Here is a 21,561-nt window from a genome sequence, read left to right as displayed (position 1 = left end):
ACGATAACCCCGGCAGCAAACTTTGCCCCCTCCTCATCCTAGATAGAAGAACATGATCCAACTGAACCACCAATGTAGCACGTCCCTCCAGAGAAAGGGATTTGCGCTGTGTTTTTAGGTTATCGCGATACATACCTGGTATTTCCTACACAAATACACCTTGCCACGTTCTGGGTAATTAGGTCTAGTCTTAGCATTGCATCATCCATCTACGTAATCCATATGTGCGTGCTATACTTAGGCCAGTGCGAGATCGTACGGTGTGGTCGGTTAGATGCATAAAAGGCCCGTGCGATGAAATGACGTGAAAGATGAAAGCGGAAGCCGATTTCGCTAGCGACTGTATCAGAGATTGCATGATAGTTGCCCTTTCGGGTTAGGCCCGCCGGGCGGAATAAATTGTGTGTGTGTATCAGACAATATCGTATCTTTGACGAGTACGTTTGGAAAGCGTGCTTACACAGGAAAAAAAAACTGGGTCTGGTTTCGCAGTCTTCTTGGAATCCCATGTGTTGCGTCGGCATTTATCCCCCCACCTGGCTAGCCACTGTAAAGGCGCTGCCAGCTGACACTCTCAGTGGAGAAGCCACACCCGAGTGTCACGAGCCTGAAGCCCCAGGTCTCGGCTCCTCGGGACACAAAGAACCCCAGTTTAAGTCACGCGGAATGGTCAAGTTGCCTGCCTCGGCGAATCCCTTGATCTTACTGGGTTTGGTTCCTTCTCTTTAGGCTCAGTTTCTCGCTTTTGACTGTGTCTTGACGGTGAGCAAGCCACACTTGCCACAGTCTATCTACGCGTCACGTGAGATAGCTACCCTCCCCCTGGGGGGCCTGTGATGTTCGCCCGAGCCAAGCTGGGTCTGGGACCAATTGTTCTGACGCCCTGACGCAGCAGCCTTCCATGGACGACTGCACTTCTTCGACAACCGACCAGCCTTCCTCATCATCAAACTCCGACCAAAACAACCCACCTTTACTTTTCTCCACTTGCATCAAACAACAACCATTCGCATCTGACTCCACCACTACATCCTCAACGCAACACTACGATAAATCGCCCACCATGAATCCCGAGTAGTACGTCGCCGCCTTCTGCGGTGCGGCCTGGCGCCCGCTGCCCGCTTCTTCTGCCTTTGTCCGCGGCTGCTGACACTTTCGCTCTTCTTCAGGGTCCCCTCGATCAGTTTCTACCCATCCTCGCGATACCCAAATATCGCTTTCCATCCGGCGCCGACTACTAAACAATGTGTCAGATACGATTACCTCTTCAAGCTGCTGCTCATCGGTGACTCGGGTGTCGGCAAGTCTTGCCTGCTCCTGCGGTTCGCCGATGACACCTACACAGAGTCTTACATCTCCACCATCGGTGTCGACTTCGTATGTGGCTGTCAGGAAAAGCGGTCAGGCTGCAGCGGCTGACCCTCGCAGAAAATCCGGACGATCGAGCTCGACGGCAAGACGGTGAAGCTACAAATCGTACGCATACCTCGCCCAATACCCTTTTCCCAACCCCGCCCAGGCATGACGTAAGGGGAGAAGGAAAGAACCCGCCCGCTGACTTGACCACAGTGGGACACGGCCGGCCAGGAACGTTTCCGCACCATCACATCGTCCTACTACCGCGGCGCCCACGGCATCTGCGTCGTCTACGACGTCACCGACATGGACAGCTTCAACAACGTCAAGCAGTGGCTGCAGGAGATTGACAGGTACGCCACCGAGGGCGTCAACAAGCTGCTCGTAGGAAACAAGAGCGATATGGCGGACAAGAAGGTTGTCGAGTACACAGTCGCAAAGGTACACCCCGCACCGCACCCGCCATGTGAGAGTTTGTTGACGGAACTGACCCCGCCCAGGAATTCGCCGACAGCCTCGGCATCCCCTTCCTTGAGACGTCGGCCAAGAACGCCAGCAACGTTGAGCAGGCCTTCTTGACCATGGCCCGCCAGATCAAGGAGCGCATGGGCAGCAGCATCGCGACTAACAACACGAAAGCTAATGTCAATGTCGCGCCCGGCCAAGGTGTTTCTAGCAACAACAACAACGGCTGCTGCTAAGCGACGGCTGGTCGGTCCACTGCGCCATTTGGTGTTGCTACTGCTGCTGCGCTTGGGTGTTTACGGTTTCTTGCATCGGATGGGTTTTTCGGGCACCATGGGGGGCGTGGTTAGATCTGCAAGAGGGGCTGGTCTGAGGAAGGAGGGCTGTCCTTTGGATGCGCTGGCGGTCAGTTTCCATTCGCTTTGGGTCTCTCATTCCCGCGTAGTCCTTTTTTGAGAGCGGGGTTCCGGAAACCGGAGCTCGGACATTTCGTGTTTCGAGCCGGACTCCCCTCGCCAGAGGGAACGGAGCAGGCGGAGGAAGGGCCCAGGTGTTCCCAAAAACGGACCACGACAGACTGGGCCAGAGCAGGAGTTGTTGATTTTCCTTTACCGCTACTACCACCACCGCTGCCTTACTATTTACTACTTACAACTCGCGTCTGTGTATTTTCTCGTCTTGGTCATAACTGGGTCTTGTTCTGTTTTGTTTATTGGTACACTGTGTTTGTGAACTAGACTGGTGTTGTGCCTAGTCTGAGGATGGCGAGCTAATGCTAGACGGCTAGGTCAGAAGACATTTGTCATGGTGGCAAGGGCAGACTGAGCTTGGTCATCCACCGGAGCTATCGCATCTTCAGCCCTCGCATCGCTGCTATAGCTCTCTCGCCGCCTGGAAGGAAATATGAGGGCCTATCAGTTTCCTTTTGCTGTCCACGATGCTGTGACGTGACAAGTGATAAACCGGTGATACAAGACATGTCTACAAAACACAATCTACGAAACACAATGCAACACAGCAATGGCCCAAGTGATGCACAAGATCCTGATCCCATTAATCCCACTCCGTCGCTAAGCTATCTCTAATCTGGTGGTGGTATCACAGACAAGAAGTGGAAAAAGAGACAAAAAAGAAAATGGAAACGAGAGAACAACCAGAAACAAAAACAAACGAAAGAGCAAGGCAGCTCTCAGCTAACTCCCGAACCAAACTCCGTAACTAGCCTCCACATCCTTTTTAATCACGGTCCAAGGTATCTTACATCCACCACCCAGCTAACTGTCAAAAGATAAGAGTTGAAGAAAAGCCACCCTGACCACCACCACACTCCACTCAGACGAAATCAATCTTTACACCAGGCCCAACCACCGCATAGCCTTGCTACTCCGCCCCCTCTCAATCTCCTCGCGTCGCCGGAGGTACAGCGGCATCAGCCGGCGCTCTTCCGGGTCTGGCTCCGAGTCATCACTGTAGTAATCCTCATCATCATTGTGGTTGACGGCAACAGGAGCAGCAGCGGTATATTCGGGTGGGGACTCTGAGGGCTCGATGGATTCGTTATCTGCCTGGCCGCCGTTGGATACCGCCGTCGATGTGGGTGGTAGTGTCAAAGCTGATGGCGGGGCGATGCCACGCGGCGAGAGGGGATCCGAGTGCTTCTTTTGATGGCGGGAGCTGTATGTAGTCTTCGCGATGGTCTGGTTTGTGGTGGCGTGTGCAGCGGGCAAAGGGGGGACAGGGGGAGTGTCGTAGTTGACCTCTCCCCATTGCACGCGGCCACTGCTTGAGAAATCATCGGTGAAGGAAGCCCGAGTGGAGCGACGCCCCCGGCCAGGCGGCGACGCTGTTGCCGAGGACGAGGACCGTGGGGGAATGCTTCGCGGGTTGACGTGATGAGGTGGGTGCGCTGGCGTCGACGATGATTCGGTCGGAGAAGATGGCGGGGTGATGAGGGTTGACGTGGATACCAGGGGGGCTTTCTCCGAGTGCGGTTTCACGTCGGCCGACTCAGTGCTAACTGAAAGACTCGGACGGCTCTTTCTCGGCGGGGATTGCGGTTCGGGGTGCTTATAGAGCGGGCGTTCTGGCATGTAATAATCCGATATGGAGATCAAACTCTCGCGGATCGCAGCGACGAACGCCGCAGTCTCAAATCCGGTAGCGGACGAAGCGAGGAGAAAATTGGCCTTAGAAAAGGAGCAGGGCCCGACGAAGGCGCCGGACTTGCGCGACCCCCGACGGTTGAGAGACCGGAAGCCCTCGCTCGAACGGCGGTTTGTGTCCGGTGCCGACAGAGACTGCTGCACCGGGGTCGAGACATCACCGTCGATGATGCCCACGACCTTCATCATCTCTGTCCCAATGAGCGTCTGGAGGGCCAGGACGGTCGGGAGATGCTCGGAAGGATACTCAATGAGCAGGAAGCGCACATCCGGGTGAGTGGCCAGGTACGTTTCGAGGTGAGGGATGATCAGCGCGGCGAGCAGAGCGCGGTCGGCAAAGGGATTGCTTTGGGTCTGTTTGGTGAGAGGCTGGGCGGTAAACGCCTGCATCGCGTTGGCGATAAGATATCTGTCTGCGTTAGCACCTGCTCTCTTCAATCAACCTGGAGCTTCGGTTACGTACCTAATATCTAATCGCCCGCTTCGCGACAGCCCGCTCGTCTTGAACCCCAGTTTCTCGATTTGCCCGATGATCTCTGATAGACGGTTTTTGGTCACCCCACTCTCGGACCCAACGGCCATGATCAAGTCGAGCCTTCTCTCGCCATCATTAGGCTCGGCCTGTCCGTCGCACTCCAAAGCCCTCCACAGGCCAGTTTCCGCTGGGAAGTCGGCGCCATCGGCGGCCGAAAAACGCCGGTCTTGTAACGGGAACTGGGAGCCGAGGAACGACCGCAAAAAGTTCTGTATGGAAGCTGCCGTCTCCTGCCCAACGCTGATACTGTAGAACCTCGTGTCCATCAGCGGCGTGGCTACAGACGAGGCATCTAGCGGGTTTGGAGAGTGATTCGGGGTGGGGAGGCCATGAACCAAGTCTTTTCGCGTCCAGGGCACGACTGCGCCAGCATCGCCGTCCTCTGGTTGACCTTGGCTCGCATCTTGACCATCGCCTATTGCCAGGTGGCTTGTGCCTTGGAAAGCATCATAATGGGGCACCAAAGGCCCCGATACCGATATTGATTGGCGAGGTGTCTTATACCCTTCACTTAGACGTCTAAAAACAAAGTTCTGCAGTTTGTCGGGCGTCTCGGGGGTGAAGAAGACGACGAGATCCTCCAAAAGTGGTAACACCGACTCGAAAGGCTGCTGCTCTATTGTGTCAGGTGGTCGAGAGGTGGGTGGTTCATTTGAATTTCCATCCCCATTGGGAGGCAATTGGTCATTTGGCAACTCCGACACAACCACATCCTCTTGAGTGTTGTTATGGCCAGTCGGCTGTTGCTTCGGCGACAAGTTCGACTCGGCGGTCCGTGATCTTTTGTGAGATAGAACCCCGGGTACCTGACCCTGTGGGTGGTAGACATTGGACCGGTTGCCGCCAAGTGCCGCATCACCAGCCCAGGCTATCGGCGAGGACGGGATGTGGATCCTCAGCGGCGGCTTGCGAGGCGCCGCTGTGGCGTCGAGTGAGACACGAGGAGCCGGGTCCTCGTAAAGTCTCGTCTGGCCGTCGCTTGGTGAAGGCGGTCTGGGCCCCCGAAGAATTTCGGAAGACTCGGCAACGGTTGAGCTCAGCCGCTTTTTGGACGGTGGGATATCGACTAGCTTAACTGTGAGATCCATGTCTGGCGTGAGCGGCTGGAGAAACTCGGTCTCTTTGTCCAGTGCGTCTGCAGCTCTCATGGCGCGGATGATACGGTCCTCGAAAGAGTCGCCGCCGGCGTCGTTCATGTATCCGCCCCATTCGTACCGTCGACTCGGCGCTCGATCGAGTATGGTCGGCTCAAAATCGTCGTCCATCGCCACACTTTCCGAGGGTGAGTCCCCGGCATTCATAATCCGAGAGCCTCGCTGACGATAACCTGGCAGCTCCAATGCTCGCCAGCCGGACGAACGTGGCATGAGCTTCTTCGATATCGCCATCCGGCTCATGCTCCATGATGGTCGAGAGACATGACACCTGGGCCGACATGGTGCCCCCGTGCAGGAAGACAAGTCGCTTCTCGCCTGTTGATGCCGAAGGCCTCAAGAACTCCAAGGCCTCTGTGTGTCGATTCAGGGAAGCAGTGCGATAACGGCGGATGAGCTCCCGTGGGTCGAAAGGTGTGTCCGGCTCGAGGTCCTTCAAGTAATTTTGAAGACTTGGAAGGACGAGGATCTGGGGGGAGGCCGGGAGAAGACGCAATTGAGTCGACACGAGCTCCGAGGGACCCTCCAAGGCAACGATATGCCCGGGGCGCCGTTGTGGGATCGGCACGGCCATGCTGAATCCAGAATCAACGGCCGTTCTTCAACAAGCGGGAGGCTCGAGATCGCCACCGCCACGCTCCTTTGCTGGAACCAACGAAGCAAGCGAAGCTGGTGTGAGGGACGTGTGGGGATTTCTAGAATATTAGAAAAGAAGAAAGGCCCCCGGACGGTCCTGCCGATGTCCGTGTGAGGTTTGCGATGTTTGCGAAACAGTTCCCGGGCGGCGCAACCAACGGACCAACGGTCTTGCAGTCGACAGCGAGTGGCTTCGAAAAAAGAAATCGAGATCGACCAAACATGGGCTAGGTCGAATCCTCGAGGGACCAAGAACGCGAGGGGGTGGCTTGCATGAAGGCCATGGGTAATGGGGGAAGAGAAAGCGAGAAGGTGAGAAGTGACAAGGAGAGGGAGGGCTTCGGATGAGAGACCTGCATCTAGCCTGGGTGCATGCTGTGTGCTACCCGGATTGGGAAGTGTGTGAGTCTAAAAGTCGACCCAACAACTCAGCCCATCACACATGCGCCGCCTTGTTGCGCGGAGCAAACAAATGGGAAAGTGGGTTGAAAGACCAGTAAAAGTCCAGGGGCAGTTAGTGAAAGACCCAAAGAACAGGACAAGACATGGGATGGTGTGGTGGGGTAGGAAGGAGGGGGGATCTTTGGGCCATGGAACTTGGGTTATGGTTGTCCGATTCCGGGCCTTCTTTTGCCTTTCTTCGGGCTCAGGCTGCAAGTGAGAAAATAGAGTAAAGGTACGGACGGTAATCGGTACCAGGTAAAAGGGAAGGAGCGGGCGGATCGAACCAGAGATGCTCAACTGCACTGCACTGACTGTGACTGCACCTCTGCCCGAACTGAGGAGGGAGGAGGGGGTGGGGTGGCATGGGGGATATTTTCTTTCATCCATGCCGTCCTCTCTGTTTCCCGGAATTGCCATGTAAATTGTTTTCTCTCTCTTTTTTTTCCCGGAAAGAATGCAAAAGATGTTGCATCTTTCGAACAGCCGGGAACTCTCCCGGATACCAGCAGGACAGCCACCAAGATAATCAGTCCAGTGATTGGCCATCCCGACCTTGAAACGGAGTTGTGCGATGTGAGGAACCAAAACTTGGGGAATGCTGTGCGTAAGCGCCTGGTGTGCACACCAACGGCCACTGTGCAAGGCCCCGGCCAGGTGAGATACCGGGACGGTGTGCCATGTAAAGGCATCCGTTAGGCTCGTTTACGCACGTTGCCGGACGCAACAAATGGAGCAGAACCTTTTCAGCTGCACGTCGGCCCTGCGCCGCCCCCACGGCCAAACTACCTAACAGTGCCATTGTTGTACATAAGGTCTTGCATGGGGAAGCGAGGTCGGTCATGCAGGTTGCTGATCTCTGCAGGCAACTTAAGGCGTTGGCAGCCGTACGGGTTGCGTGTTGATAATGTTCCGCCCCAGGCGACTGCGCCTGAACTGTGGACAAAGTGCCAACAAGGCTCTGCAAATATTGGGCGCGTTGGCAGTTGCAATCGGAGGTCGTGAACCTGAAACTCCATCTCTTGAATGATCTGTTGTGCAGGACGCTAATCCGCTCAAGGTAAGGGACGTGCGTCAGGCTGTGGGGTTAGCCGGGTTGGATGCTGGGGGATCCTCTCACGCCTGGAAAATGACCGGGCATCTCCCGATCTGGGATGGGATCATGTAAAAATAGTGACTTGTCGCCTTTCATCCAAATTTGCTCGTCTGGTCTTGGATGCCAAAGCCGTATTGTCTCGGAGTTGATTCAACAGAACCACAGATTTTTTTTTTTTTTAGATTTTTTTTGCATGGTGGAAATACTTACCTGGGTGCTGTGTAGCTAAATACCTACCTACCTAAGGTAGGTAGCGAGTAATGGATATCCGGATGTGCGACCATCTTGACAACAACAGAGCCCCGCTACGAAGGAAACGCAGAATCGGAATCGGCGGCCAGGATGTCATCTCGCTGCCCCACCACGGACGGGCCATGTTTCCCGACCGCCTCGACGCCAACAGGCGCCTCCCGTCCCAACTACCGCGAAAACTACAGTCTGATGCAACTCTGTTATGGACTGTTGGCAAGATAAGTCGAAGGACATGCTATTTTCTGCGTCTCTCGCCACAAAACCGCATGGGAAAGTCCAAGTCACATCTCGCAAAAATCACACTTGATCGGTTGGCAGAAAGGCGTTCGGTCATAGCCGAGGGCTGAATGGTTGGATTTGTGGGTTTGCTGTTCTTTCTTCTTTTGACCTTGTCCCCACGCCGATCCGCGGGGAGATATCTGCAATCTCAACTTTCTTTGCTCCGGCGCTCGGCTGCAGTTACCCGACTACCCTGCATAGTATCAACTAATGATGCGTTTCATTCAATTAGCAGGTGAGCAGGTCTGGCGTGCGTTTAGATCTTGCTCCGCCATCTGGAACCTTGCGCCTGCAGGATCAAGCTTCCCGAGACAAAGACGACCACTTGGCTCGCTGTATTCCCAATCATCGTCTCACTGTGGGGATTTCTTGCCGCGACCCAGCCATCATCTGCGGGCAACCCATGATCCCTGGTTATCGGATTTGCCTCCCCTACGCGGCGAAGTCCCGTGGAACCAGCCGGACGCTTGCAGCCGATCGCCAGTCCTGATAATCAAACTGAATCAGCGTTCGGTGGCGCCTTGGAAGCTAGAATATCACGTGTGTAACAGTGGGGGCTCAACCACATCATGAAATGGCTCTCCGGGCTTCCTCAATTTACTCCATGAGGGCGGCAAGCTCGGCTTCCTCTTCGGCGCTTAGCAGGCCCTCACCACCGACCTCCTTCTGACCTTCCTCAGCGGGCTTCTTCTGCTCCTCCAACGCGGCGTCCAAGCCGGCCTTCTCCAGAGGCCATGTCCGGACTGTACCGTCAATGCTCACGCTGCAGACCCGGTCGCCCGACCCGCTCGGGCCCCTGAGCACGACCAGTTCTGTGACCTCGTCGTAGTGTCCCACAAGGGAGCAATAGAGCTTGCCCGACGTCCGGTCCCAGAACTTGATGTCCTCGTCCCTGCCAGCCGTGATCACCCACTTCTCCGTAACCGCCACAGCACGCACGTGGTCTCCGTGGTGAAAGGTGTCCTCGCAGGTGAAGTTCCTCATCCTCGACAGACACTTCGCAGTGCCGTCGCCGCTCGACGTCCAGAGATCAACCTCGTCGCTGTCGCGGTCGAGCGCGAGCTTGTAGACGGTCGTCTCGTGTTCCAGAATAGTCCGGCGGTCCGTGCCTGGGGCGTCGGGGGACGTTTCAGCAAGCTGCTCCCACCCGTCGAGCCGGATCTTCCACCGGCGGATGTGCGGGTCGCTGCTGGCGCTGATGAGACTGATCTCGCCCTCGGTGGAAGACGCATGGTCGACGACCAGGTCCTGCAGGCTGAGCATGTTTACCTCGCTGTCCTGCAGAGTATGCAACCTGGCTCCTGTGGAAATGTCCCAGACCATGATCTTCTTGTCGGCGGCAACGGTTATCAGGGATGTACCTTGCCCCCGACCCGTCGGCACACACGACGGGTTTGACAAAAGTCTTGTGTTGGCCGACAATATTTACGCCCGGGGGGCTTTAGAGACCCAGATCCCCAAGACCCAGGATGTTCTTGTCCCACGATCCGGGCGAAAGAAGGGTTCCCGGAGTTGGGGCCGCCGACAGCGACAGAGCAGACTGGAGCAGTTGGGCCGCGGTAAGCCGTCTTGGTGTCCTCGGAGCTCCTGGAAAAATATTAGAACACCGATTTTATTTTTTTGATCTTATTTTCCATAGTCTGTTAGGCATACTACGTTAAGCTTGACTAGCCGCACAGCACCAGCCGACTCAGCAACCAAGATGGCCGATGAAGGAGATCTGGGATCTGGTACTGCGGCTAAAATCTTGGATTTTAGAGAAATTGGGTTGCCATATTTGTTCCCGGCTTTGGCTGCCCGCCGGTGCCTCTTCTCCTGAGCGGCGCTGTAAGATAATTAGCTCGGGGGTTGCCAGGACATTAATATGTTGGTTACCCCTTTTTCAACTCACTTAGTCTTGAAAAAGTGCTCGGGGTTAACGGATTGCATTTTGCAAGCTGTTTGGAAGCTGTTGTGCCCAAAACTTGTCTGTAAAATATCTATCACCGAGGAGATTAATATACCTCTTCAATTCTTCGCTGCCTGGCAAAAACCAAGTATCTTTGCTGCTGCCTCGAGTTGTTGATGAGTGAGCCCGGTCTTTAAGTTGTCTACCTACCTACCTAAGTGCCTGATGGAAAGCAATCGAAGTGGCCAGGCGATGGCAGCTGGCGGGCCACTTACAAGGGCATGGCTGAACCTATGGTGGGGCTCGGACGCGAAAACTAAATGGAAACGCGGGTCGACGCGTCTCCTTTCAACACCACGTTATGTACATCCCCACACTTCAACAGCACCACTTCACCGCCCCAGACGTAATAATATCCACCACACCAAAATTATATCTGAGAGGGCTGGAACTTACTCGCCAAAGGATCGGGTGCTTGGAGTTCGAAACTGAGCTCCAAACAACAGCATGACATCCTTTATCTCCTCGCGGCCACGGGCAAGGCCAGCGCACACACAGGGGATTACACGTTGCGCATATACCCCCGACGGTACTAAGCTGGTCACAGTTGGCTCCAATAATCTCATTCGTGTCTACAAGACGGGCTCCGATGGCGAACCCGACAACATCGATGACTGCCAGGAACAGAACCTAGCCGTGTCCGCGAGTAACACCTTCTTCATCGCCGGAGCCGAAGATGGCACTGTCAGCTATTACATTCTCGCCGCCACTCCGAATGCCACGAGCATGTTCGACAAGTTTCTGCTTCGCACCTCCATGCCCGTCCGCGATGTCGCCATCTCGCCCGATAACAAGTGGTGCGCCGTGGCCAGTGACGAGCTGACCGTCAAGCTGGTCGGCATTCAAGACAACACCCAGCTGCTCACATTGAAGGAGCATGGCAAGCCGACCAAGCACCTGTCGTTCGACCCCAAGGGCAGCATGCTAGCCCTGTCGTGTACCGATGGAGTCGTCTATGTCTACTCCCTGACGGCGGAGCACCCCGAGCTCATTCGCAAGGTGGACGGCATCATCGGCCGGATGGAGACCGAGTCAGAGGCCTCGTGCAAGGTGGCATGGCATCCCGACGGGCGGGCATTTGCGGTGCCGACTCCAACGAGGGATATTCAGGTCGTATCCAAGAACGACTGGGAGAAGCAGCGCGCCTTTTCCAAGGGGCATGACGGGGACATCACTGCTGTGGCCTGGTCACCAAACGGCGCCCTGCTCGCGACGGCGGGCAAGGACAAAAAGCTGCTGATCTGGTCCACCAAGGACCAGACCGTTCTCGCGAGATATGAGTACCCGAATGTCGTTGACATTGCTTGGCACCCAACCAAGAACTTGGCCTCTTTCACCACGTTGGACGGTCAAGTCTTCATCTGCGAGGAGTTTATCTCGGAGCAGTTTGCTTCAATGCTCAGGCTGCCCCAACAGCCTGCCCCTTTTATCCATGATCCTCTCGCCGATATTGGCGCCAACAACAGGAGGCCAGAGCCCAATGGGGCGAACCTGCCCTCTCGACCTCGGCGGGGTTCCATCGACAGTTTGGATGACTTGTTGGATGATGATAATTTTGGGGACGAGGATGACGGTTTCGTGGTTGACGATGATGGCGCAGGATACACGCTCAATGCGGCTCAAAAACGCCCAGCTGATGATGACCTTCTCGGGCAACGTCCTAGCAAACGCGGGAACTTTGTCCAACCACAAGTTCATCGGGCCTTCCAGCCTGGTGCAACCCCCTGGCGTGGAAACCGCAAGTACCTGTGTTTGAACCTGATCGGCTTCATATGGACAGTGGATCAAGACTCACACCACACGGTTACGGTGGAGTTTTACGATCATGAGTTTCACAGGGACTTCCACTTTACCGACACCTTTCTCTACGACCAGGCGTGCCTGAACGAGAAAGGCGCGCTGTTTTCATGCCCGCCCAAAGACGATGCTCCAGCGGTGCTCTTCTATCGCCCGCACGAGACCTGGACCCAGCGGACCGACTGGCGCATCGAGCTGCCCAAGGGCGAAGCGGTCCTAGCCATGTCGCTCAGCGATAGGTTTATTACTGTCACAACAACGGGGAATTATGTAAGGATATACACGCTCTTTGGTATTCCCTATCGGGTGTACCGGCCCAAGAGCACGCCCGCCGTCTCGTGTGCGAGCTGGGGGGATTATGTCCTGACCATGGGCAACGGCCCCGTTGGTGCGGATGGCATGTGCCGGTTGCTGTACACCATTGAGAACATCAAGCGGGACGAGATCTGCCAAAATGAAGACACGGTCGCACTACCTGAAGGAGCGACTGTCAAGAGCGTCTTCTTCTCAGACAGCGGGGTACGTTACCTCTCTTCCCCTTTTCCCCACCCCTCACTAACATCCCCAGGACCCCTGCATCTACGATTCAACGGGCACACTCCTAACTCTTCTCCACTGGCGCGAGCCATCCCGCGCCTCCTGGATCCCGCTCCTCGACACCAAGCTCCTCCCGCGACTCGCCTCGGGACGCAAAAACGAAACCTACTTCCCCATCGCCGTCGCCGACAACAAATTCCACTGCATCATCCTCAAAGGCGGCGATCAATACCCCTATTTCCCGCGCCCCCTGCTCTCCGAGTTCGAGTTCTCCATCCCGCTCGTCTCAGCCCCTCCACCCAAGAAAAACAAAAAGACAAAAACCGCCAAAAACCGCGGCGACGACTTCGACGAGGACATGCTCTCAGGCGACGAACCCCCGTCCTCCCCAGAACCCGAAGACGACGACGACGACCCCGCCACGGGCGACGCGGAAACCCTCGCCCTCACGCAGACCTACCTGCAAAAGTCCGTGCAGTGCGCCCAGCTCGCCGACCAGCTCTCCACATCACGGGGCACGGCGTCGCAGCGGGCGCGGCTGGCGCGCCTGCAGCTGGACGTCGACAAAGCGCTGCTGCAGATGCTGGCGGTCGAGTGTCGCGAGAGCGGCGAGGACCGCGGCATGCGCGCCCTCGAGATGGTGCAGCTCATGCGCGATCGCTCCGGCAGGATGTTGGAGGCCGCTGGGAAGGTCGCGGAGCGGTATGGAAGGGCGGTGTTGGGGGGGAAGATTAGGGAGTTGGGGGAGTTGGGGGGTGAAGATGAGGAGGAGGGGGATGGGGACGGGGATGTGTTTGGTTGAGGGGTTTTGTTTGGGTTGGTTAATTGCCTGGCCGGTTGGTTGGTGCCCTGTTTACCTACATGCCCTGCCCTACCTGTTTGTTCCATCAGTGTCTGGATGGTGAGGGAGTTAGACGGGAGTGGGGCTGTAACGATGGTTTAACGAGACCGCAATCATGTGTTTTCTTGTTCTATATACTTGTTTGAACTGGGCTTCTGGTTTTGGGTTGGTTCCGTGGCGATGGTGCACATACAAGACGTCCCGTGTTTCGTTTAGTTTGGACGACCACAATGGCATTTATGATGAGCGGTTTTCTCGCCGGCACACGGATGCGATAGCATGACGCCTATAACATGGTTTTTACCAACTACCGGTTTCTCGTACTAAGTTCATGGGGGGGGGATAGTATAGGTTTGTGCGTTTCCGGGCAGTTGTGGGAGAGCGTAGATCTTTGAAACAGAAACTTGGCGGTGCGTTTTGTTAGCACCCGGGGAGTTAAGCTGGCCCCGTTCAGGTTTCTTATGCGTGATAATCATGGTTCGCGGTCGGTATCTGTGGGGATGCCAAACATGTTATGTTACACAGGAATAGGAGGAAAGGCGGTATCGCCAGACTGGCAGCCAGCAGGTAGATCACCTCCCGAGCTAGTTGTTCGATGCGACTCGTCACAATTCAACCCTCGATAGCCACTGACAAACCACTTTTGGAAACTCACTACCTATTCCGGCAAGGCAGACCGGCAGACCGCAGAAATCACGACAGCTGCGGATCCCTTCTTGCCTCGCCTGGGCTGGGTGTAACTCACACAAGGCTCTGGGGGTAGTTTAAACGCAGAGCCATGCACCAGTTGCATCTGCATCCGGCTGAACGCTTACCCTTACAACGTCGGTGTGCTGGCTTGGCGCATCGGCAGACATGAAACCTCAAGGGGACGGGAGCCGGAGCGGCGTCCGTGATATGGCCAAGAAAAGGAGGCGGCCACATGGAAAAACCGAGAAGTCGTCACGTCCTGTACATCGGTGATCATGCGCTTTGGCCGATCGAAGGGAGGGGTGAAACATGGGCTGGCAAGTTCGGGTCCGTCAGACGCACAGTGATGGTGCGGTGTGCCTTGCTCCTCTCTCAGATGCGCATCGCGCACGCCCGGAACCGATGTTCTCATCCATCTGACCCTTGCAGTAAGCTGGCGGCCGCGCGAGATGGCGTGTCGGTACCAAAATAGAGGCGGAGGAATGAAGCTTGGCTGGAGCTAGCAGGGGCGGGCCGGAGGGAAGCGCCGGAGAAGCTTCGCGTGCGTGTCACAAGATGCAGCTTGTCGGCACTGGGCCAACAGTTGACAGAAGCTGGAACGGATAAAGGTCTTCGCGCCAATGGTTGGTTGTTGGACGGATAACTCTGCCCGCGAGAGCTGAAGTAGATGATGCACGCACGCGGCAACCGCAGAAAGGGGTATAAGTCCTAACCTCAGCTCTCATGTGCCGTTGGAAGATGCCCCAACCAAAGAGCCCCTTATCCAATAAGAGTCCGATGCTGCCATGTTCCTGACATGCGGCTGCCGTTGAGATGCCATTGCTGGAAGGCCGTGCCGCTCGACCAATTCAACCGCGCTGGGATGTTTCGGCTGACCGAGGATATCTGTTGGGAGTTGGCGCTGTCTGACAAAAATCTAGGTGTTTTCGCCTTGTTTTGGATTGATGTTGCTGCTTGTTAGGCCAGGACCCTTGTTCGCCAGCAGTCGTCGGATGCAGGAAGAGCAAAATGGTAGGTAATCATTTGAAATTCAAGGTTCGGCAGAGTGGGCCCTCTAACAAAGGAAACAAGTTGGAGGAAAGTAAAAAGTAGATCGAGCAAAAGGATCAGTTAAAAGCAATCAGACAGAGCAAATGTAAATCGATTATTTTGTAAATCCGTGTTATGGGACAACTTCCATTCGTTCCGTTCCTATTAGGTACCGAGGTAGGTAATTTTGTAGGTTTCCCCATGGGGTGCCAGGATATGGACGGCAGGGACGACCTGGAATATTCTGGGGTACAGACCGACAGAGCAGGAGCCGCCTAGGTAACGAGGTACCTCCCGCCTTCCAGGCAGGCCTGGAAGCCATGCAAGCCATGCAATATCTTCGAGGGTCCTTTTTGCGGGGAGGTGGTCGCTTGTGCCGGCTGATCGACAGGACTATTACGTGCAAATAAAATAGTGCATGCAGACAGGCGACTGGGAGATCTCGATGCGCTTCAACAGCCCCAGGCCGTGGATGACATGGCAGCGCGCGCTTCCAAAGGGGTTCATACCTGAATGCACTGTAGGTATCAAAAACGGCGCTCAACCCTTCACCCATTCAATGGCTCGAATAGAAACGCCAGCAGTCCGGCTTTCACCTCTCCGGCTATGTATAACGCCGAATCCTGCATTCCCTTTCCACGTTGCATCTGGTCGGGGGGTCATGGTGTCTTCGCGCCGGAGGCAGCCCCGGCAACAAGAGGGGAGAGACAAGGTTCACGAGGCCCGAGCCAGGGTAAAGAATATGAGGGGCAAAGGAGGGATGGATGCGGAGATACCGCCACGGCATCTCGGCTTCTAGAGGCAATTCGAGAGCTTCTCATGTCCGACCGAGTGTTTCATGATCAAACCTTCCCCAGGTGTGGCAAAGTACGACAGGGCCGCGGCTGGAAGATCTCCATGTTAGCTTCGTTGAAAAAGCCAATCTGACTCGGGCCCCAGATCCGCACTCCGTATCCAAATTCAGAACCATGCCCGTATCGGCCAAGACCGCGCCGCTAACTATCCCGCTTCCCGGGCCCACCTTAGCTGAGACCTCAATGTGGATTCTGAGAATGTGGGTTCGTGGGTGTCAAACCAACAAGGCCAGCGAGCATCATTCTTAATGTTAACCGAATTTCAAACAGAATATTTGCTGTGCGAATCTCTGATCTCTCGGTAGGTAAAGGTAGGTATTTTTGAATTTCACACAGTCCGTGCCAAGTCGTCCGATGTCAATTGGTTCTCTCGGGCCTGCGAGACATCCACCCCGAACATTTTTCACCATGTGGCGCCGTGAAAAGGGAAGGACACGGAGCTTGGGCAGTGATCCAACAATTAAACTACCCCAATCTGGCATGTCCCCCCGGCCAACGTTTTGATCTTCTTCCGTTACTTCGTACAGTTGGTTACTTCCTTTCCCCTTTGCCGCTCGAATGGCCGGCCTCTACAAATACGATTCGCTTGACGCTGTTGTGTAGACCACCGGTCGCCCAGATTCGGAGATTTTAATCACAGTGAGGGGTGGGATGAATAACCTTCTCGAACACGGCTCAGGCTCAGCCAAATCTTGGGACGAAACGCCCGGGCCACATCCGCCGTCCAGACGACAACCGTGCGATCTGGCAAGTCAGGTCGCGCCTGTCGACGGCCGCATCACAGTGGGGCGTGAAGCCTGCACGGACATTTTAATACCACAGCTGCAATGCGCTGCAGCCCCTCACCCCATTGAAACCTTCCGTGACACCCTTGACAGGAGGCTTCCATTGCAGCGCTTTCTGCGCGATTCAATACCTACCCAGTACATATATCCCAATGCATGTTTATACCTTTTTGGTTGCTCTCCACGCACAAAGCATCCGATCAAGTTACCTACGTGTTCCCATACTTTGTACAGACATACTTTCTATCCCAACCATTCTCCCACAGAACCTCCATTGCCATCATCACTTGCATCGTCTCCCCGATTCTCCCTTGTGTATCCACCAAACCCCAACTGAAAGCCACTTTCAGGAAGCACCAAAACACCCCCTGGTCGGAGCCTCCGAGCAACCTCCCGGGATCGCCCCTTGTGCAGCTCTACCAATCAGTCAACTTCAAGAACCTCTATCCGTCTCCATTGCTTTAGCCCCGACTTACCTTGCGCCACCCAGCAGCGGGACCAAAATCCTGAAGAACATCTTCGCTCCACTCCAGAAGCATTCTTAAGATTCACTCCCCCTTCTCCGACGCTTCGGTCACATTCCGGATCGGCCAGATTGAACACTGCAAGGCACACACGCATCACCCCATCGTGCCGACAACCGAGTGGTGCCGACTGCCGACGGCTGCCAACAACGTCAGGGAGCTCTTCCTCCAGCCTCGAAGAAACCAACCTGTGAAAAGGAGAGACGACGTGTACGAGAACGAACAGCGAATGCACACAAGCCATCGAACCCCCACGGGCATTTACTAGCCATATCAACGCGACTTACCGGCGCGCAATTAACGAAACTGCGCATTGCGAAGCAATGAGGTAGGCCTCTGCCGAGTCTTGTTCAAGAATTGGTTGTTGCTTGCTTGCCTGCCATTTCGATTCCTTTTGCAAGCTGCTTGCTTCTGGTTGCCCGGCATTGTATTGGCGTCGAGAAAGTGCGCAGTCTGCGCATGCGCCGCCCCGGTCCCTGCAGGCCCACCCCCCAAGTCTTTGGCTTTTTCTGCACCCTCTCGCTGTTCACATTGCTGACCGAGTCCGTCAATGTACAGGGCAGATGGCCGCTGCTACTGAAAGTGCGAGGATCCATCCCATCGAAACCTCGGAATCGTCAATGGGTGCGAGGACCATTCCTATCATCGCACCGACCATCCAAATGTCTACACCATCACCAGGGGAGCCCATGGAGATCACGACGCCGACGGGCTCGTCCGCCCCGGCCTCGGCCACCAAGAGCCCGGACCGCGACGTCAAGATCAACGGGGCCACCAACGACCGACTGCAGCCACCCGCTCCGCAGCACGAACAACCGTCCCACGATAACACCATGCCAGCACCAGCGGTGACAACCCCGGCCGTCCACCAGCCGAAGGTCCAGACGGCCTTCATCCACAAGTTGTGGAGGTGCGCTTCCTCTCCGACCCAACCTGCCCATCGCCCGCTAAACCTCGTGATAGCATGCTGGAAGACCAAAAGATACAACATTTAATCTCGTGGACGGCGAACTCGGACAGCTTCGTCATTCAGCCGTCGCATGAGTTCTCCAAAGTGCTTGCGTAGGGAGACTCCCCCCCATCTCTAGCCTCGCTGGCCATTTCTGACGCAGGATAGGCAATACTTTAAGCATACCAACATCTCGTCGTTTGTACGCCAACTGAACATGTATGGGTTTCATAAAGGTACAGTTCGCAGATTGTGTCGCCCTTGGTTTGGCGGTAATAGACTGCCGCTGACGGTTAGGTAGTGAGTGACGTCTTTGCCCACGGAACCCCCGACTCGACCATGTGGGAGTTCAAGCATGGGAACGGCAACTTCAAGCGGGGAGACATGATTGGGTTGCGCGAGATCAGGCGCCGAGCCTCTCGCCACGCGCTAGTTCACAGGGAGTACAACAACCCACGGGCGCCGCCGTCGCAACCCGGGACGCCCTCGGAACCCGTGCCGCCCACGCACGAAGTGTCGAACCCGAAGCTGAGCAGTATCGAGCACACCCTTTATGATCTGAGCGCGAGGCTGCAGCGCCATGAGGAGAACGCCCAGTTCATGCAAGTCAAGCACGAGGTCATGATGGACACAGTGGCCCGCTTGCTGCAATATAACCAAGACTTGTCGCGCGCGGTCCTGGCCCTTACCCCCGGCCCCGACAACCCGATATATCGGGACGGTAAGTGTTGGCCGTTTCCAAGGTTTGGTGGTACCAGTATAGCCTAATATTTTCTCCGATGGTAGTGTCGGTCTTGCAGTCGGATGTCCAGCGGCAGATGGATGTGTTCCGCACTCTGGAGCAGCCCCAGGAACCCGTCTTTGCCAGTACCCGCCCGTACTTCGCCAACGTGGAGAACGCTCCCGTGTCGCCGCGGCAATTACCCCAAGACGACCCCCGCAGATCCAATCTCGCGGTTCCCCAGCCACGGCAATCCAATTACTACCGCCCGTCGGTACCTTCGAATCTGTCGATCAGCACCCGCCGCCCATATGGATCAATAGGCGGTAACAGCACGCAATCCTCGCCATCATCGATCCGCGTCCAGCCGCCGCCGCCGCCGCCGCCCGGACCGCATCCCTTGGCAAACGTCGAGCTGCCCCCTGGTAGCCTCGCGCGGCGGCACACGTCGGCCGACATTCGGGCTCACGGGTGGCAGCCGAACCCGCCTCCGTTTGCATCCGGCCCTCCGTCGTCCCAGTGGCCGTCGTCGCCCAGCCGCCTCGCACCCGGCGACGACCAGCGCATCCGCGATTCGTTCTCTCATTATTCGCTCCAGCCAGCCTCGCAGCCCCACTCGCGCCCGGCAACGCCCCCTCTGCCGCATCTGTCCAACGGCGGTCCCCCCCCTGCGGTGGACACGTTTGGGAGCTGGTCATGGAACTCAGCAAACCGCAGCGACAACAGGAACCTGATGGTCAAGGACCACTCGGCGCCGCCTACGCGGAGGGGCAGCATGGCCCACATTCTCAACCCGACCGATACGGCCGAGCGAGCGGACGAAGACGGACAGGATCCCAGGGGAGATGACGACCGGAAGAGGAAGAGGTTGCAGTAAAAGACACGTCCTCGACGACGACTGGCTACCCATGGGGTGGGCAGCATCCAACAGTGTTTTCAACAGTGTTCAAACGAACTACGCCGCCACTTTTCTTCGATTTGTCTTGTTATCATTGTAATTCTATGGCCAAATCATTTCGCTTCATGGCAACGACAGCTCCCGACCATAGGGAATTTATTACCACCTAATCAGCCGCCGGATTTTCACTTCCATGTCACTCCAACAAGACCACGGCGGAGTAAATCGGAAGTGTAGTCCACGGCGCTCTCTCATTTTCAACGTCGGTTTCCTCACTTTTGTTGGCAGTATCCATCTTCATGGGAGGGCATCTGGGCCGGGTTTTCCGGAGATTCATTCCTATATAAAGGCGACGAGGGGACCGGGTCTGGTCGGGTCTGACCTCGCGTGTACCATGATCATCTTGTTTCTGGTCGAGCTTGAGTTTGTGTCGACGGCGGTACTATCTTGCATGGATGCCAAGGCAAGCGGGCGGGAAAAGCGTCTCATTTGGCGGTTTCTGAAGTATGACTTTGGGGTTCGTTCCGGCCCTCGTGTCTGGATAATGTACTCGTGCTTGAGTTTAGGTAGCAATGGCTCCATGGTTCTGTAATTTACGTTTTGCTTTGGGGTGTGGGTTGCGCGGCGTGTAAATAGTTGTCTTGTGTGTACGATAGCGTTTTAGGATGGATGCGCTGCTGTCAATTGTTATCCGAGGGCTGGGCCAATGCTCGTGGAAAGAGACTGTGGTTCTCGGTGCTGGCGTTGCGGTTTATCACTGCGGTTTGATCGAAGTCAAGCTTGTCTCGCAAGAGAACGCGATTGTTGTGGTTCGAGTATTATGCACTATCAACATTATCTCCGCAGTCTCAAACCCCGACCTCGGCTTTCCCATCCACTCCCTTCTTCTTTTTCTTATCCTTCTTCTTCTTCTTTTTGTTCTTTTCATCACTCGCCCGCTCCTGCATTGTCGTCTCCTGTGGCTCTTCGCTCCGCCCCTCTCCACCAACCTCCGTATCACCCATCGCAACATCACCACCCCCATCCACTTCCAACCCTACGCTACCGTCCTCCTCTTTTTCCTTCTTCCCAACCGCCCCCTTCACCCCCACCCCAACCCCCCCAGAAGGAGAAGAAGAAGAAGAAGCAGAAGCAAACGCCGGCGGGAGTGGGTGGGAAAGCCGAGGTCGGGGTTTGAGACTGCGGGGGTCGACTTCCACGGCAGTGGCGGTGATATGGGATCTGAAGGTGAATAGGCCGGCGTTGTCCAACGTGTCCAACTCGGCGATAGCGGAAGGTACCTACACTGCTCTCCGCTCGACCGGCCACCTCGCCGCGGAGGTCACCTACACTACTCCCAACTCGACCGTAGCAGTTACTGCCGTTCTGCCAGCCCGCCGGTCAGTCTTCACTGGCAAGGGTCCGCAAGATCATCACCGCCGTCAACAGCAGGGATGCCTCTTTGACGCTAGGATGGTCTCCGTTGTCACCAGAATGGCCTCAACGCCGTTGAAAGGGGCCACAATGTTGTCGCCGACGCCCAAAAAGAAAGGCCATCTTTGATGCTATGATGAAGGACATGACCGGATCGCATTCTCCGCCCTACCTGAAAAGAGCCGGGCCGCCGATGCTC

The 21,561-nt window shown here is 55.9% G+C and overlaps 6 protein-coding genes across 6 annotated transcripts; 3 read left to right on the top strand and 3 right to left on the bottom strand.

Moving 5' to 3' along the window:
• Nucleotides 1-1,063: 1,063 nt before the first annotated feature.
• CHGG_07842 (GTP-binding protein ypt1) lies at nucleotides 1,064-2,057 on the top strand (the record flags this gene model as incomplete). The annotated part of the gene is made up of 5 exons (XM_001225497.1): nucleotides 1,064-1,074; nucleotides 1,254-1,377; nucleotides 1,429-1,476; nucleotides 1,570-1,797; nucleotides 1,857-2,057. The coding sequence occupies 5 exons, from the start codon at nucleotides 1,064-1,066 to the stop codon at nucleotides 2,055-2,057; spliced, it is 612 nt and encodes a 203-aa protein (XP_001225498.1).
• A 1,113-nt stretch (nucleotides 2,058-3,170) lies between these two features.
• On the bottom strand, nucleotides 3,171-6,246 carry CHGG_07841 (uncharacterized protein; the record flags this gene model as incomplete). The annotated part of the gene is made up of 3 exons (XM_001225496.1): nucleotides 3,171-4,392; nucleotides 4,447-5,790; nucleotides 5,879-6,246. 3 exons carry the CDS (start codon nucleotides 6,244-6,246, stop codon nucleotides 3,171-3,173), a joined length of 2,934 nt encoding a protein of 977 aa, XP_001225497.1.
• Nucleotides 6,247-8,973: 2,727 nt separating this feature from the next.
• CHGG_07840 (uncharacterized protein) lies at nucleotides 8,974-9,699 on the bottom strand (the record flags this gene model as incomplete). Its single annotated transcript, XM_001225495.1, has 1 exon — nucleotides 8,974-9,699. One exon carries the CDS (start codon nucleotides 9,697-9,699, stop codon nucleotides 8,974-8,976), a length of 726 nt encoding a protein of 241 aa, XP_001225496.1.
• Nucleotides 9,700-10,002: 303 nt separating this feature from the next.
• Nucleotides 10,003-10,305, bottom strand: CHGG_07839 (uncharacterized protein; the record flags this gene model as incomplete). Its single annotated transcript, XM_001225494.1, has 2 exons — nucleotides 10,003-10,201; nucleotides 10,268-10,305. 2 exons carry the CDS (start codon nucleotides 10,303-10,305, stop codon nucleotides 10,003-10,005), a joined length of 237 nt encoding a protein of 78 aa, XP_001225495.1.
• Nucleotides 10,306-10,771: 466 nt separating this feature from the next.
• On the top strand, nucleotides 10,772-13,460 carry CHGG_07838 (uncharacterized protein; the record flags this gene model as incomplete). The annotated part of the gene is made up of 2 exons (XM_001225493.1): nucleotides 10,772-12,640; nucleotides 12,690-13,460. The coding sequence occupies 2 exons, from the start codon at nucleotides 10,772-10,774 to the stop codon at nucleotides 13,458-13,460; spliced, it is 2,640 nt and encodes an 879-aa protein (XP_001225494.1).
• A 4,484-nt stretch (nucleotides 13,461-17,944) lies between these two features.
• On the top strand, nucleotides 17,945-19,928 carry CHGG_07837 (uncharacterized protein; the record flags this gene model as incomplete). Its single annotated transcript, XM_001225492.1, has 3 exons — nucleotides 17,945-18,291; nucleotides 18,636-19,051; nucleotides 19,117-19,928. 3 exons carry the CDS (start codon nucleotides 17,945-17,947, stop codon nucleotides 19,926-19,928), a joined length of 1,575 nt encoding a protein of 524 aa, XP_001225493.1.
• Between the last annotated feature and the right edge of the window lie 1,633 nt (nucleotides 19,929-21,561).

Source organism: Chaetomium globosum, genomic scaffold, assembly GCF_000143365.1.
Source record: "Chaetomium globosum CBS 148.51 scaffold_5 genomic scaffold, whole genome shotgun sequence".
Lineage (NCBI taxonomy): Eukaryota > Fungi > Ascomycota > Sordariomycetes > Sordariales > Chaetomiaceae > Chaetomium > Chaetomium globosum.
This window is presented reverse-complemented; position numbering and strand designations above follow the sequence as displayed.